At 39.8% G+C, this 16142-nt stretch overlaps 1 protein-coding gene across 1 annotated transcript in view; it reads left to right on the top strand.

Moving 5' to 3' along the window:
* The window catches only part of NBEA (neurobeachin), a 426845-nt gene that overhangs the window by 390897 nt on the left and 19806 nt on the right, over window positions 1-16142 (top strand). The window contains exons 48-51 of the mRNA XM_075139786.1: window positions 7018-7107; window positions 8604-8796; window positions 11411-11482; window positions 15815-15970. Of these exons, the coding sequence (XP_074995887.1) occupies window positions 7018-7107; window positions 8604-8796; window positions 11411-11482; window positions 15815-15970 (511 nt within the window). The remainder of the gene's footprint in view (window positions 1-7017; window positions 7108-8603; window positions 8797-11410; window positions 11483-15814; window positions 15971-16142) is intronic.

Here is a 16142-nt window from a genome sequence, read left to right as displayed (position 1 = left end):
ACAATAGTTCACCTGAAGCAAATAATGGCATGAAATGAGAATATATGAGTCTTTATATGAGGGGCGACCTCATTGCTCTCTGCAGCTTCTTGAGGAGGGGAAGCGGAGAGGAAGGTGCTGATATCCAGTGACTGGATGCGTGGGAATGGTTCAAAGCTGCACCAGGGAGGTTTAGACTGGACACTAGGAAGCATTTCTTTACCGAGAGGGTGGTCAAACACTGGAACAGGCTTCCTAGAGAGGTGGTCGATGCTCCAAGCCTGTCAGTGTTTAAGAGGCATTTGGTCAATGCCCTTAACAACATGCTTTAACTTTTGGTCAGCCCTGAAATGGTCAAGCAGTTGGACTAGATGATCGTTGTAGGTCCCTTCCAACTGAAATATTCCCAACTGAAATATTCTATTCTATTCTATTCTATTCTATTCTATTCTATTCTATTCTATTCTATTCTATTCTATTCTATTTGAAAGAGAAAAAAGATAAAATAATTTTGAATGTAATTGTAAACAAAACTATAGAAAAATGTATGAGTTTCTTCAGTTCCAACCTATGTTTAGAGTTTTGCACAGCGTTGATTCTACAAGCAAAGGGATGCTCCCTGTCTGACTTGTATACAGGCAAACAGTGGAGAAGAAAAGGCAGCGAAATTGCCACGGGCTGGGAGCAAAACCTGCAGTTTTAAAAATTATCGCAACTATAAAAAGAAAGTGGTGAACTGAGCAGCGTGGCCTGAGGAGCCCCTGTAACAACATAGACCTTGTCAGAGGAATTGGGAGTTAAAGCTATTTGCTTTAGAGCATAATAGAGTTTGCTGTAGTTTTTAGTGTAATTTAATGAGAGAATTTCATTATATCAGTGGTAAACTCCTTTGTTCCAGGCAGAGTTGGAAGGATGCAAGAAAGAGAAAAACTATAGAAAATTGTTTTTTTTTCCTTCTGGTATAGCTAGGAAGGGAGGGGGAGCGTTTCACTCCTTGACATCAGCCTTTTTCAGTGTAGGGAAGTTTTCCATGATTTTCAGGGGGATAGGCTGCTAGAGAGGAAAAGGAAGTATTTGTCTTCAGGCACACGGGAACCTCGCACATGAGAGTATGCCTGAAAGAGTAAGGGACACTCAGCTAAACCTGCCCTGGCTGCAGGACATCCATCTTTATGGTATTTTTGCTTTGTATCTTCCCTGTTTCTGTTTGTGAGATGTATTGAATTTATTTCCCATTTGCAGTGTATTAACCAAATGCTTGCTTAAGCTGGCAAAGTGTTTAAAATATTTTTCTGTCATGAGAGGCATATTGGGCTACCAGGGGCAAGAATGGGAGAACTATAAAGGTGAAAGAGGGAAGAACTAGGTATCACAATTAGTAGCTTAATGAGGTAAATGTGAAAGCTAAAAGGCAGCGCTGCCCAAGACAAATAAGGTCACCGATGTGACTCATGCCTGTAAAGAGAATGGGAGATCTTACCTTTCACATTTTCATTCCTTTTGTAGTATTATTTCCTTTCACAGGGGAATGAGGAAGAAGTTCAGGGGTGGACTGACTCTGGGAGGAGGCTGAAGGTCAGCTCTGAGCTATTGGTCTTCTGCTGGGGAGCCGTTTAATTGCACATTGGATCCAATGAGATACCTCCTGTGAAGGGAAGGAGCTAAAGGTTACCCCCTCTCCATTGTTAAATTAATAAAGTAGTGACCTGCAGAGAAAATCCATTTCTGTGCCCATCTTTCAGTCCCTTGAGTATCCTGATTAAATAACCAACTGTATCGAAGCCTCCAGACTAGTTGAGTCATTTCTTGTCTTTAAACTACAGCACTTCTTTCCTCCAAACATGCAATAATAAAATGGAAATCAATACTCTTAACCTAACTTATCAAAAGTCCTGAAGATATTGATGCTGTTTAACAGCTGTAGATGCAAATAAAAAAGCAGTATCTCACACCACTCGTACAAAACAGTAACATTTTCAAGCTGCTTATGCTACCTGCCAAAGGGCTGTCAATCATGTTTGCTCTGAAGAAGAAGGTGCTTGGGGGCTGTTGAGTGTGCTGGCTGCACGGGCGGGAGAGCACATAAAGGATTCTGCGGTTCACTTGGATGCAAAAATGAAATAAACTTTCAGGAAAGGCAGAGATGGATGACTCTTGCTTTGGTGCATATTTCTCAAATGCCTACAGATTTTGGCTCTTCATTAGGCTAAGTCCCCATGCACAGGGGAAAATGGATTGTAGAAAAACCTGAACATGGTACACAAGAGGAACAAAACACACCAGAATTATGGGAATTAGTAATAAACAAACTGAGTATGTAAAAAAAGTAATAAAATCATAGAGAAACTAAGATAAGACATATTTTAGAAAGTTTAACTGGTTATGGTAATAATCAGTGAAGATTAATAAAACAAGGCTCCTTCACATAAGAATAAAAAATGTATTAATGTCTGCAATGCAGTCTGGTTTTAAGAATTTCTTTCTTCCCTCCACGATTCAAAGTAAATGTGCTTACGCTTTTATATTTCTTGTGTTATGTAGTCACCAGGCAGCTCTCTCAGCAAAGGGGAGTTTCCAAATGAGATGGACAATTAATATCTTCTTTGGTGATTTTACCTGCATTTCTAACGAACTTTTTTAGAGAAAAAGTATGTTAAAAATAAAAACTGCTTCATAGCTTACCCTTTTTGCAAACGTATGACGAAGAGCAAACAAAACCTTCACTTTTGTGGTATTTTGGATGAATCAGTTCTAGCATTTTCATTCAGGTTAGGACTGCTTCTGAAATGAATCTGCAGATCATCCCTATTTGCCACGCTTTCATTCACACTGCAGAGCAGTTTTGAAGTGTGTGAACTGGCTTCTAAGCTACAGAAGCAGTCTGTTCCAGGGATGCAGCTAGTAGAGCTCAGCTGATGGAGGTCTGCAGCCCATGCTGGAGCCAGCCTGGTGGGAAAACCCTGCAGTGGGCATGGTTTCAGCACGAGTTCCTCAAGACCAACTCTTTTGCTCTGCAGCTCTGCTCCTGTTGGGTTTTACACTGCTTGCTGTTGGAGACATTGCCTTTGACCACTAAAATAATTCTTATACCTAAAGAAACAGATTGCTTGAATTCTTTAATGCAGATTTGTGTTTCTTTCAACCAGAATTAAGAAATAAAAAACAAATACTTTGGTAGGCTGCATTAAGGAGCAAAGCAAATGTATTGAACCCTTCATTCCACAAGAAGCTGACACTAAGGACTGATCCTCCAAGTTGCAGAGGAGCATTCCAGTATCCTTGTGAATGTACGGTCTACCTTTAAGCATAAAAATTGGAACCTAATAATTTATTTTCTTTGAGCAAAACATATTTAGGCTATCACTTATTGTAACTAAGATTAGCATCATTCATAAGATTGTATGATTTTATGTATTGATTTCTTGGCAAAAAATGTATGTAAACATATAATATGAATCTCTCTATATTGTTAGATGGCCAATATTAAGTGCTGTGAAGTTGTCTTTTGCTTGATTGCATAAATTAGGATGTGTGGGATCAACTCATTTTAAACTTTGAATTGCCAGCAAGTTTGCAGATATTTTTTCTTTCCTTGTTCTGACCTATGATTATAAAATAATAGGCTAAGACCCATTTTACCTTTCTGCAATACATGATCATATCCTAACAGATATGAACGCCTTGAAGTGTCTGGAGTACAAATCTCATTTTATGTGTATTAAAAACAGTAGGGAATCTCAAATCAGCTCACTAAATAGCTTTTCTGCAACACCTTATTAAGAAAGTGAAAACTAATATAATTGCCATTTTGCTGTTCCAAAAGCGTTAAATCTGGCAGCTGTTGAATTCCAAGCTTATATTGTTTCTACAGGAAGGACATTTGAAGGTGAAATGAGAATAAACTTTATTTTATTAAAATTTGTATTAAATTGACTAGAATGTGTGTCTCGGGGAGTGGTGTAGCACTTTGCACACAGTACTCAAAATCTGATGGGAGAAAAGGAATTGATTATTTAGAATGAAATGTTTAAGACCATTAAATAAATCTAAAGTTTGATGATTTACAGTTCAAGAAAAACTGCGGTGTACACTTACCAGTTTACAGATTAATTTCAGATATAGCCAGAGTTCTCTTGTAAACAAATCAATGTATTACATTGTTATTCACAGATCTGTTCTGTACCTGCTTTTCATTTTGTGTCAAGTGATCTGATAGGAGGCAGCATTAGGAATACCCTTGGGCCAGTCACTTTATCTCTGTATGCTTATGTTTATCTTCTGTGTAAGTTTTGACAAGGTTTTTCTGTCCTTTTTAAGTGTTGTCAGCTCTAGAGAGGAATACCAGTTGTAGCTATGCACAGCTGTGTGGTGTTGTGCAGACTATAGTCTCAGTGCAGTAGTTGAATATTACGGGTATTTTTAAAGAAACATTGTTCAGTTTCTTTAACACTTCCAAGAGTTGTCAGTTTTACAAATGGTAATTTTAAAAGAAAAGGATAACATTACTATCCATGGAGTGGGGGAGAGGCGGTTGTCTTTGTAAGTGCAAGCGAGCAAAAATATCCAGTATTCCCTGAATAGCAAGGTCTTGATTCTGCATTAGTTCTGGTTACAGAAGGACTTGGCATTAACTTAAATGTTTTTAAATTATGTATGTGAAACATGTAAAGTATGTGAGTATTTACCAGGACATCTTCAGCTGTAAAATAACAGTTGCTTTTGACAGTTACGTTTTAAGTGTCCGTTCCTCATAATCTGAAAAATTCATGCTGGTTTACTATCATATTCTGCTTCTCTTTCTCTTCCCCTGTTACTATCATAAATCTACCTGAACTGGGAGGCAAAGCCAGCAAAGTTTATGAATGCAGAATTTATAGCCAAACAACCAGAATTTGCCAAGACTGGACAACATGAAAGTAAATGTGTAAATTAGAATTGGGCTGCCCTGAAAAAAAAATTAATAATTCATTTCAGTATGCCTGCGAGAGAACAGAAGTACCATTTAAGGGATCACTATAAAGGGTGGGAGAGGAAGAGCTGGGTTTTGTTCAGTAGTGCTGCCAAATACAATTCACACTCTTATTTCAACACAGAATTCTTTCAAAAATTGAAATTAAATTAACCTTGATAATTATTTGAAAAAAAGGAAAAATGGAAATTATTGACAGATCTGCATGGAATCATGCAGTGCCTGATATTCTTGATATTAGTCTTTGTCATTTTGAAAATGAAATTCACAAACAAGTATAATTTCCTTCCCTTCTCTCCGCCAACCAAATCAGTTATAGAGTACTAAATGTAATAGAAAATACTACATTTGATTTGACTTGAAGTGAATATGCCTGTATAAAAAGTGTCTGCATGAATGAAGGTATCTACACAGCACGTAAAGAGATACTGTTTATATGCTACATATAGGTAGCTGCTGTATAGACTTGTGCACACATGCGCCCACACAACTGCATTGGTTTTGTATAAAATTACACTATGATTTTAAAATAATTCATTAAATGATGTTAATAAAACCTGAGATGCTCACCAGTTCCCAGGAAACACTCTGTGCCTTGAAGACTAAAGTCCACTCTGAATTAGTCAACAAGCAAGAAATCACCTGTACTGGGATAATTACAGCATCAAATGTGCTAGGGCTAGAATCCATTGGAAGTCCTTCAGCCGCTTGACTGGACTTTGCATTAAGTTTCTTTTTTGGCAAATGTTTGTTTGTGGTATTCCATTATATACCTGTCAATCTAGGGCATAAAGAGTGGTAGACATTAGTGACCTGTTAGGAAATCTCTCTCTAACATCTGTTCTTGCATCTATGCTGTGAAGTGGAGGAAAACACAGATTGGCATGTAGGAATTACAAAATATGTAGATTAAAAGGATTCTTCTGTATCATGAAGTATTTATTATACTTCTTACCATTTTATGTCTGAAAGAAATAACGTAATTTACCAAGATAGTAATGTTTTTGGTGTTTTTTTTCATGTTCCTTGTGTGGTAGCGAATGAAAAATTCATAAAGCTTGCAAGAAAAATATTAAGGGTCAGTAGTGCAGGGTACAGTATATATATATGTACATAATGCACGGTGCATTTCAGAATCTGCCAGTTTAGTTTTCTATGAACGCTTTATTCTCGATTTCACAAAGTCGGATAAAATAGTAACTGTCTATCTGAAAAATGAGTGTTCTTTAACAGTATTGCTTTTACAAGCAGCAATCTTTTGCCAAAGTTTTTAAGAATATATCTTAAATATATTTTTGTTTGAATGAACTGTTTGAGTAGCGGAAGCATCTCAGTATACGGGCTGTATTCTATTCCCTATCAAATTACTCCAGATTTATTCTGAAGGTAGAATTTAGTCTTGAAGAATGCATTGAAATTGCTAAGTTTTCATTTCAAACCTGTGAAGCCTGAAAGCCCATGAAAAAATGCGATAAAATTAAGCATGAAATAAATACTCAGCGAATGTATGCAACTTGGAGAGATTTTTACATTAGTGTGAATGAGCCTGGCAAGATTTGTTTCTGGCATTTTTTTGTTTTAACCTAATAATGTTGTTGTTGAAATAGTAATTATTTTGTTTTTATTATATTTTATACATGAATTTTGTTTCTCAGTTTGCTTTTCTTTCCCCTCATTTAAGATTCCAGAGGCTTATTTTATTAGAGATCCTCATACTTTCCTCCTTACAAAGGACTTTATTAAGGTATATATGTTCTTCTTAGTGCAAAAAAAAGCTCTCTCAAGACCTGAACTGCATGTCCTCACAGGTTAACATTTTCACATATAACGCCAGTTACTGGAAATGAGAATGGTTAGTTGGTTAACTGAAGCATGCTTGAAAGGAGAAGCAAAGCTTGTCTACAAAATACTAACACTTGGATGAGTCTGCAGCCTGGGAGGAGAGCACCGGGTGAATTTTCTGGACTTTTTTCATGGCTGACTTGGGATATGCCTGCATTGTCACACAGTGTGTTGACCTCTCTCCTTGACGCATATTGCTCATGACAGTCCCTCTCCCTTGCCCGCAGGCCATGGAGGTGCAGATACAGAACTTTGGACAGACGCCATCGCAGTTGCTCATTGAGCCCCATCCACCTCGGAGCTCTGCCATGCACCTGGTGAGATATAACTGCTGGCCGGGAATGCATTCCCTTTGAACCTGAGGATCCTTTGTAGGTCATAAAGTACCCGTTTAAGCAACACTTTTAATGCCCTCCGTTGCCCATGCAGCTGTACTTTCTCCTGGCAGAAACGACTCGCCGTGCTCTAGTACAGCAAGGTGGAGGTTTGAATAGATTTAGCTTCCTATAGTCCTGGCTTTTCCTGTCTAATATTGTATAAAAAGGCCATATCTTTATAAATATACACTTGATAAATACATATTTACATTCTTATTTCTGCAAGTAGTGGGAATGACTGCAGGCTTTTCTTAGAGTGAGCATGTTGTTTTGTTTTGTTTTAAAGGATGCATTGTTAGGGGCTGATTTATGAACAATGCCTGCTTGAAAAAAATGAAGTATTGGAGTTCAAATTGTACTGGAATCCTCCCGCCTGTTCCCCCAGGAGAATACAATGTATATTTTGAATTTCAATTTGAACTCCCAAAATTCAGTCCCAACGCATTCTTCTCTGTGCTTCTTGCAAAGAATTATATGAAATAGCCAGACTGAATGAGGCAGATCTCTGTGCCCCTCAGTGCCTTTGATTAAATGCTTAGAGCTAGATATTTTCTTTTAAGTTTTGTAAATCTACAGTAATACGTGCAGTAGTTTCAATCATTTTATCTATCTACAAGGAAATCACTCTATCTAGTTGTACACTGCAAAAGTGGGAATTGATCTGGAAGTGTTAGCTGTGTTATTTTAAGTAATGTGTAAATGTCAAATGAACATAATATCCATATTTTACATTCTTAAGGTATGGATAATATATTTTCAAAAATAATTTAAAGCAATAAGTAGAAAGGATTATTTTAAATTCTAGGAATAATTCTGTTTGTTATAGCAGTGATTGAAAAAAAAACATTAACAACAGTACTTAATAACAGCGTTATTGTCCATGTACAAAAAAATGTGTCACTTGTAGAATCATCAGACTCCTTAATAAGTATATGCTTTACATAGAATTAAATTGTCTATGTTTGGAAGTGCTGTATATAAAGAATTCTTTCATATAAAGAATTCATTAAGAAAAATTATATATCTGGGAGTTTTTGAGTCTCTCTTAAAATTTCTTTTTTCAACCGTTGTAGTTTATAGCATTTATATTTATGATGTATTAATTGATAAAGTCTTTTATTTGACTTGTATCTCTATTGTATTGATATTATAATTTTACATTTTACTGTATATTAATTAATGCCAATGGTCATTTTGCACCCTGTAATGATAACCCTTACCATACCTATTCTCTACTTGTCCTCGTGTAATGATCCGATAATAGCTTCTGGTCTTGCTCTCCTCCATCACTAGTGTAGATGCGCAGGTAGTGTTGTTTTCCCTCTGTGTGCACATGCTTGTCTGCTCTTTTTTAACCTCATTTTCCCTCAGACCTCCTCACTAATTGTGTTATCCCTTCTGTTTTCTTCTGCTCTCTTCTCCTTTCTACTCAACAGTGTTTCCTTCCACAGAGCCCCCTCATGTTTAAAGATCAGATGCAGCAGGATGTCATCATGGTGCTGAAGTTCCCGTCAAATTCCCCTGTCACACACGTGGCAGCCAACACGCTGCCCCACCTGACCATTCCTGCCGTGGTGACCGTCACCTGCAGCAGGCTGTTTGCAGTCAATCGGTGGCACAACACAGTAGGTAGGTTCTCATGGGCACATTTCCTTCAAATTTGAAGACCTTAACAGTACAGCTTTAACTTTGAGTGCAGTTTAGCTAGATGTGGGCTAATCTGACTCACCTGCCTGTGCACAAAAATTTACTGTTTTTTCTGGTTTGTGTCAAATAATCAAAGCTTGTGTTTTCTCTGGTGTCATTCCTAGAAGCACTTTCCCTAACAGCAGCACATCACCATGGCAGCCAATCGATTTGTGGTTACATCAGGATCAGCCTTTGATATAATGCTTTTCAGGAGAGTGCCGCTGTTCTTGACACAGCCGATATTAGTATGTCCCAGGTTTCAGGAATACATACCTGCATGCTAGAGAGTGTACATCACTGTCTGCTGCTTGAGAGAGATTTCAGGTCTGTCCAGGAGCTTGTCATAAGCCTTCACCTGGGTCACCGTTAGATAATGTGGGACCCTAAGCAAGCCTAAGCAGCTGGACACTGAACTATTCTGAAGAGAAGTTTCCTTATTCCCTCCCAAAAGCCCATTCAATGAGGTCATCCCAAAATTCCCTTCCAGCCCCTCTGCTCACCTCTCCATATTGCTGCTAGAACTGTCCTGTCTCCTCACCTGGACATGCAGATTCTGAGATTGTCCCAGGGATTGCTAAATAGGTGGTGGGGCCATGAGCTACTGCCCTGCTTGGGAATGAACAGGTTTCATTTTCAAAGGTGGCTTCCTGCTGTGATAGCTCTTATGTTGCAGCATCTGGAAACTTTTGAAGGTTTCTTACCACCTGGGAAAAACAAGAAGGTACCTGGTGTTTGAGAGTGTGACTCAGCAGCCAACTCAGGAACTTTGTAGGGACTAGGCAAAAAAACAAAAATCCTCCCCTCTTTACAGCACAGGAGAACCCTCTGGACAAAATATGTCCTTCTGCAGAGGGATTTGTGAGATTTAGCTTAGATGTCTACCTCCAATAGACTTAAACATAAACATCTCGTAATAATCCAAGTCAGGTGAAATAGATCCCACCTCTTATGCACAAGGCTGTCCAAAGACCGGTGTTACAAGCAGTAGTTAGAAGAATGAGTGGGAATTCCCTTATAGGCATGCATTAGAGGAACTACCAAAAAAAGTAAAGTTAATACCATTCTGAATTCTTGAATAGTAATATAAGTTTTAATGTGACTTTTATTCTGAACGTTTAAATAATGTTAGCATGAATATTAAAATTTCACATGTATTCAGAATGTTCCTGTTCTCTGTTTACAAACAAACAGACAGGATAGGTTAATCTACAGAAATGTACACACAGAGGACTTTTACCGTTGTGGGATGTATGTAGAGCTTTATCTTTAAGAGTTTATACACAGTGAAAGGCATTTACAAAGCCATCTCACAGCAGAATCAAATGAATCTAAGTTAATTCTAGTGAAGATCTGTCCCAAACTGATTTGATTTTGAAAGAAGAGAGGAAAAGGGAGGGAAGGAGAGGTTCTCAGAGCAGTGGTTTTCCGAAGCTTGCAGGGCCAGCTGTAGACTGTGTTTTCTTTCACATCCTCCAGTTGTCTATTGCAGTAGTAGAAAATAACAATTATTACTGAATACAAAGGTCATTAGTGGACAGTTCTTTATATGTAATATAAGGCAGAAACATTTGAAACTAGTAAAAGCTGCGCTCATGGGAATTCTTGTTCAGCGTGGTCAGGAAACTATGCACTTTTCTAACCTGGATTAGGATTTAACCACTCAAGTCCCCTTTCACTGCAGTTCCTTCTAACTGGGGATCGAGACAGACATCATATAAAATACAGCACTTCACCACATCTTCAAGCCTGCATCATTATCTTTGATCTACTGAAAGCAGTAGAGTTAGAAATATGAACTAAGCCAGACAAGGCCCAAAAACATAACAATCTCTGTCATCAGTTTGCACTCAGATTTTATTCTCCAGAACTCTGTATCTCTTATGGAGGATACTCTTGTGCAACATGGCAGTTCCTGACAAAAATTGTGTTTTCAGTAGTGGCCATTGTGATTTATATGATAGGGAAGGTGCTCAGAAGAGCCAAAGCAATGCTATCTGTGCATGAGAGCAGATAACACTAAATATGGAGCCGCTGATGAACAGCTTAAGGACTGCTCAAGATAGAAGTAATAAGAATAATTGTGGCAAATCTACTCTAGACCATACTTTCCAGCTAAAAACTCTAGATAAGTCCATGAAAAGGTCCAAGTTTCTGTCACTTACAGGTTTCCTATATAAGAAACTCATAACAATGTTTACTCCAATTGTTTTTCTTTTCTGTGCTATTATTAGATCTCACCCAGTGCTCAAATGTAAAAAAATTCTCTGTTACACTGTTTTAAATGAGTTATTTAATGAACGTTTGTGGCTGCAGAAATCGTGATGAAATTAGCGCTCATATATTTATACTTACTATTACATAACTGAAGAATTAACAAATGCTTATTTCTGTAGCAGAGGAAGGAATCTTAAAAGCTTCACAGAACAAGTAATAGTAAGAAGTTACTTTTTTTTTGTATATAATAATCCTATAATGCAATTTTAAACCTAGAAAAATCACATAAAAATTTAGACAACAAGATTCCTGTGTGCTTTATTCTTCCTTTCATGTTTAGGCCTTCGGGGAGCCCCAGGATATTCTTTGGATCAAGCCCACCATCTTCCAATCGAAATGGATCCATTGATTGGTATGTCAAGATGAAAATGTAGCGATATGTTTGAAAACGGCATTTTCAAGAATTATTGATTAAGCTATATTTGTATATTATGCTTCATTTAACATGGAAGATAGGAAAATATTTATTCTTGTCAGTCCTGGAGAACTAAAAGCATTAGCTATTGATGCTGAATGAATTACATGAGTGCTATTTGTTATTAACATCACCAGCAATTGGTATTTAAGAAACAACCAATTAAGTCAGTTACATTGTCAGCCCATATCTATAATTCTATTCTCTTATCAGGTCACATTAGGAAAATAAAATGTGAGGGTCTAGTAGAGTTCACATATTTTCATTTCTTACAGCCAGCACTGTGTATATCAGTGCAGATCCATTTCTTTTCATTCAATTTATGATTAGGATTGTTTTAGTTGGCATTACTAAATTAATAAAAAAAAGGTTGGATTTTAAAAATTGATACATGATTGTATTTTTTAACTCCAAAAATATTTGAGAAAGTGAAGTATTTTGAGAAATAGCATCTGCTTAAACTGTTAGAGAGATTGCAGGACTTGTATTCCTAACAGTCATTATTTCTCTTTAATTGCAACTATTTGCTTTGTGGTTGTTTGGGGTTTTTTTTTGCAGCAGGTATATTTTTGAGACAGAAATTGTGGATAGGGAAGGTTCTTAGAGCCTATTTTGCAGCATTGGTGAGAAAAAAATACATTTTTAAACATCTCCAGATGAAAAGTTCCTTTTTCGTCTGTGTCAATATTCGCGGTTGAAAGATTTATGTCACAAGTAGCTCAGGAGAGTTAGCTTTCTCATTTTGTATGCTTCATTTGCTTATATAATGACAATGGTTTTCTCTTCAGATTTTCCTCTCAAAAGCTAGGGCACAACTATTGTGCCCACCTGTTCTGGAAATCTGAGTAATTTGTTATTCATTATCTTTCAGTGGACGGACATAGAGGATCTGGTAATTTAAATATGTGTTCTTGGAATGTACACAAACATGTTATTAACTTTTACAAGCAAATTTAAAATAGGGTTTTTTTTTGGTTGAGTCTCTTATTTCATGCAGTTGTGAGCAATTTAAGTAGAAAAACCAAAAATAGGGACAAAAGAAATTTCAGAATATTATCTGCATTAAGTCGTGTTCCTATGGTAGGAGAAACATGTCTCTCAGAGTGAGTTTTATCTCACCTAACTTCAGTTATCTGAAATTAGTTGTCAAGATTCCCTTCATAGCTACTGTAGGAAGAGAACCTGTCCTCTGAAGTTGTCTAGCACTTGGACGGCTATTACAGCATGAGGTAACTTGCCATGTGAAGTGATGTCTTTCTCTCCAGGGAGTATAGAATCATAGAATCATAGAATCATAGAATCATAGAATCATACAGGTTGGAAAAGACCTCTAAGATCATCGTGTCCAACCGTCAACCCAACACCACCATGCCCACTACACCATGTCCCTAAGGGCCTCATCTACACGTCTTTTAAATACCTCCAGGGATGGTGACTCCACCACTTCCCTGGGCAGCCTGTTCCAAGGCCTGACCACTCTTTCAGTAAAGAAATTTCTCCTAATGTTCAATCTAAACCTCCCTTCGTGCAACTTGAGGCCATTTCCTCTTGTCCTATCGCTAGTTACTTGGGAGAAGAGACCAACACCCACCTCGCTACAACCTCCTTTCAGGTAGTTGTAGAGCGCGATGAGGTCTCCCCTCAGCCTCCTCCAGGCTAAACAACCCCAGTTCCCTCAGCCGCTCCTCATAAGGCTTGTGCTCCAGACCCTTCACCAGCTTCGTTGCCCTCCTCTGGACACGCTCCAGCACCTCCATGTCCTTCTTGTAGTGAGGGGCCCAAAACTGAACACAGGATTCGAGGTGCGGCCTCACCAGTGCCGAGTACAGGGGCACGATCACCTCCCTGCTCCTGCTGGCCACACTATTTCTGATACAGGCCAGGATGCCATTGGCCTTCTTGGCCACCTGAGCACACTGCCGGCTCATGTTCAGCCGGCTGTCAATCAGCACCCCCAGGTCCTTTTCCTCTGGGCAGCTTTCCAGCCACTCTTCCCCAAGCCTGTAGCGTTGCCTGGGGTTGTTGTGGCCGAAGTGCAGGACCCGGCACTTGGCCTTGTTGAACCTCATACAGTTGGCCTCGGCCCATCGATCCAGCCTGTCCAGGTCCCTCTGCAGAGCCTTCCTACCCTCCAGCAGATCAACACTCCTGCCCAACTTGGTGTCGTCTGCAAACTTACTGAGGGAGCACTCGATCCCCTCGTCCAGATCGTTGATAAAGATATTGAACAGAACTGGCCCCAGTACTGAGCCCTGGGGAACACCGCTCGTGACTGGCCGCCAACTGGATTTAACCCCATTCACCACAACTCTCTGGGCTCGGCCGTCCAGCCAGTTTTTTACCCAGCGAAGAGTGCACCTGTCTAGGCCGTGAGCCGCCAGCTTCTCTAGGAGAATGCTGTGGGAGACAGTGTCAAAGGCTTTACTGAAGTCCAAGTAGACCACATCCACTGCCTTTCCCTCATCCACGAGGCGAGTCACCTGGTCATAGAAGGAGATCAGGTTGGTCAAGCAGGACCTGCCGTCCATGAACCCGTGCTGGCTGGGCCTGATCCCCTGGTTGTCCCGGACATGGCTCGTGAGCACCCTCAAAACCAACCGCTCCATGATCTTCCCCGGCACCGAGGTCAGGCTGACCGGTCTGTAGTTCCCCAGATCCTCCCTCCGGCCCTTCTTGTAGATGGGCGTCACATTGGCGAGCCTCCAGTCGTCCGGGACCTCCCCAGTTAACCAGGACTGCTGGTAAATGATGGAGAGCGGCTCGGCAAGCTCCTCCGCCAGCTCCCTCAGTACCCTCAGGTGGATCCCATCCAGCCCCATAGACTTGTGAACGTCCAGGTGGCGTAGCAGGTCATTAACTTCATCCTCTTGAATTATGGGGGGTTTATCCTGCTCGTCGTCCATGTCTTCCAGCTCAGGGGGCTGAGTACCCTGAGGATAACCACTCTGACTACTAAAGACTGAGGCAAAGAAGGCGTTAAGTACCTCAGCCTTTTCCTCGTCCTTGGTGGCAACGTTCCCCCCCGCATCCAATAGAGGATGGAGATTCTCCTTGGCTCTCCTTTTGTCGTTAACATACTTATAAAAGCATTTTTTATTGTCTCTCACGACAGTGGCCAGGTTGAGTTCTAGCCGGGCTTTTGCCTTTCTAATTTCCTCTCTGCACGACCTAACGCGATCCCTGTACTCTTCCTGAGTTGCCTGCCCCTTTTTCCACAAGTGATAAACTCTCCTTTTTTCCCTGATTCCCAGCCAGAGCTCCCCGTTCAGCCAGGCCGGTCGCCTTCCCCGCCCGTTCTTCTTGCGGCACATGGGGACAGCCCACTCCTGCGCCTTTAAGACTTCCTTCTTGAAGAATGTCCAGCCTTCCTGGAACCCCTTTGCCCTTCAGGACTGTCTGCCAAGGGACCCTCTCGACCAGTGTCCTGAGCATAGATAGATGTCCTGAGCATAGATGTCCTGAGCATAGATAATTAACTTAGATTATATACTGAACTTTTAGAAAGTTACGATTAGGTGAGAGGGAACACACCTTCATTGTATTGCCAGATCCTGTCTGTTGTGTGTCATGGGAAGTAAATAGCACATTAGGTCCATCTGACAGTGGGGGTGGTGGGATTCTGCATGAACCATTCCTTTTCCCTCTATCTGGGGGAATTTCCAGGTGGCATTGCTTCTTTTAACATTCTGCCCATGGCCTGGCTCCCTGCTTGAGGAGTAGATGAGAAGACAGTGTTAAAAAAAGCACACTCAATTTAAATTGCTTCATTGGTTGAATCCTTACACCTGTGATCCTGTTAAGCTTCTGCAGGTATGGGGGATGTCAAGGTCACACACCACAAGCTGGGATATTTTCTGTAGGAGAGGTACCAACCAGCAAGGATTGACTTTCCGCAGTATTGTTAGTGTTGACTTGGGATTTTAAATGGACTTCCATCACTTTCCCCTAGTTCAGTTTGGTTTTGGAGTGTACTTCAGCAGAGCACTTAAAATATTACCATGTATTATGCAGTGCATCAGGCAGTTTATAAGAAATTGCCATCTCCTGTAAAATCTTTTGTCTTATTCAAAGGGGAACCAGAAATCTCACAATAATTTTGTATTTCTGACACCCATATAGACAGCTCTAAATGTTCATATTCAAAATGCTTACTCAACAACAAAATCACAGTTCATTGAAAGTTAAATGTATTCATTTTCTCCTGTAAGTGGATGACAGCAAGGTGTTGGAGTGGCTTACTTGTAAAATGTGTTTTGCATTTTGTTACAGCCAATAACTCCGGTGTGAACAAACGGCAGATCACAGACCTTGTGGATCAGAGCATCCAGATCAATGCACATTGCTTCGTAGTCACGGCAGATAACCGCTACATTCTCATCTGTGGTTTCTGGGACAAGAGCTTTCGAGTTTATTCTACGGAAACAGGTGACCCTAAATACAACCACCTGTTTCTGTTTAGGTCTCAAAGTGGACAGTTGTCTTAATGCTACCATATCTAATGCCTGTGCTTACCCCTCAATAAATGATAAAGGGCAGTTTATAAAATCCTTCATTATAGTTTGAGCATAATAGCTTTAAGATGCTCTTTTTTGGAAGA

This window comes from Calonectris borealis, chromosome 1 (assembly GCF_964195595.1).
Source record: "Calonectris borealis chromosome 1, bCalBor7.hap1.2, whole genome shotgun sequence".
Lineage (NCBI taxonomy): Eukaryota > Metazoa > Chordata > Aves > Procellariiformes > Procellariidae > Calonectris > Calonectris borealis.
Note: the sequence above shows the minus strand (reverse complement) of the source record. Positions and strands in the feature narration are given on the sequence as shown.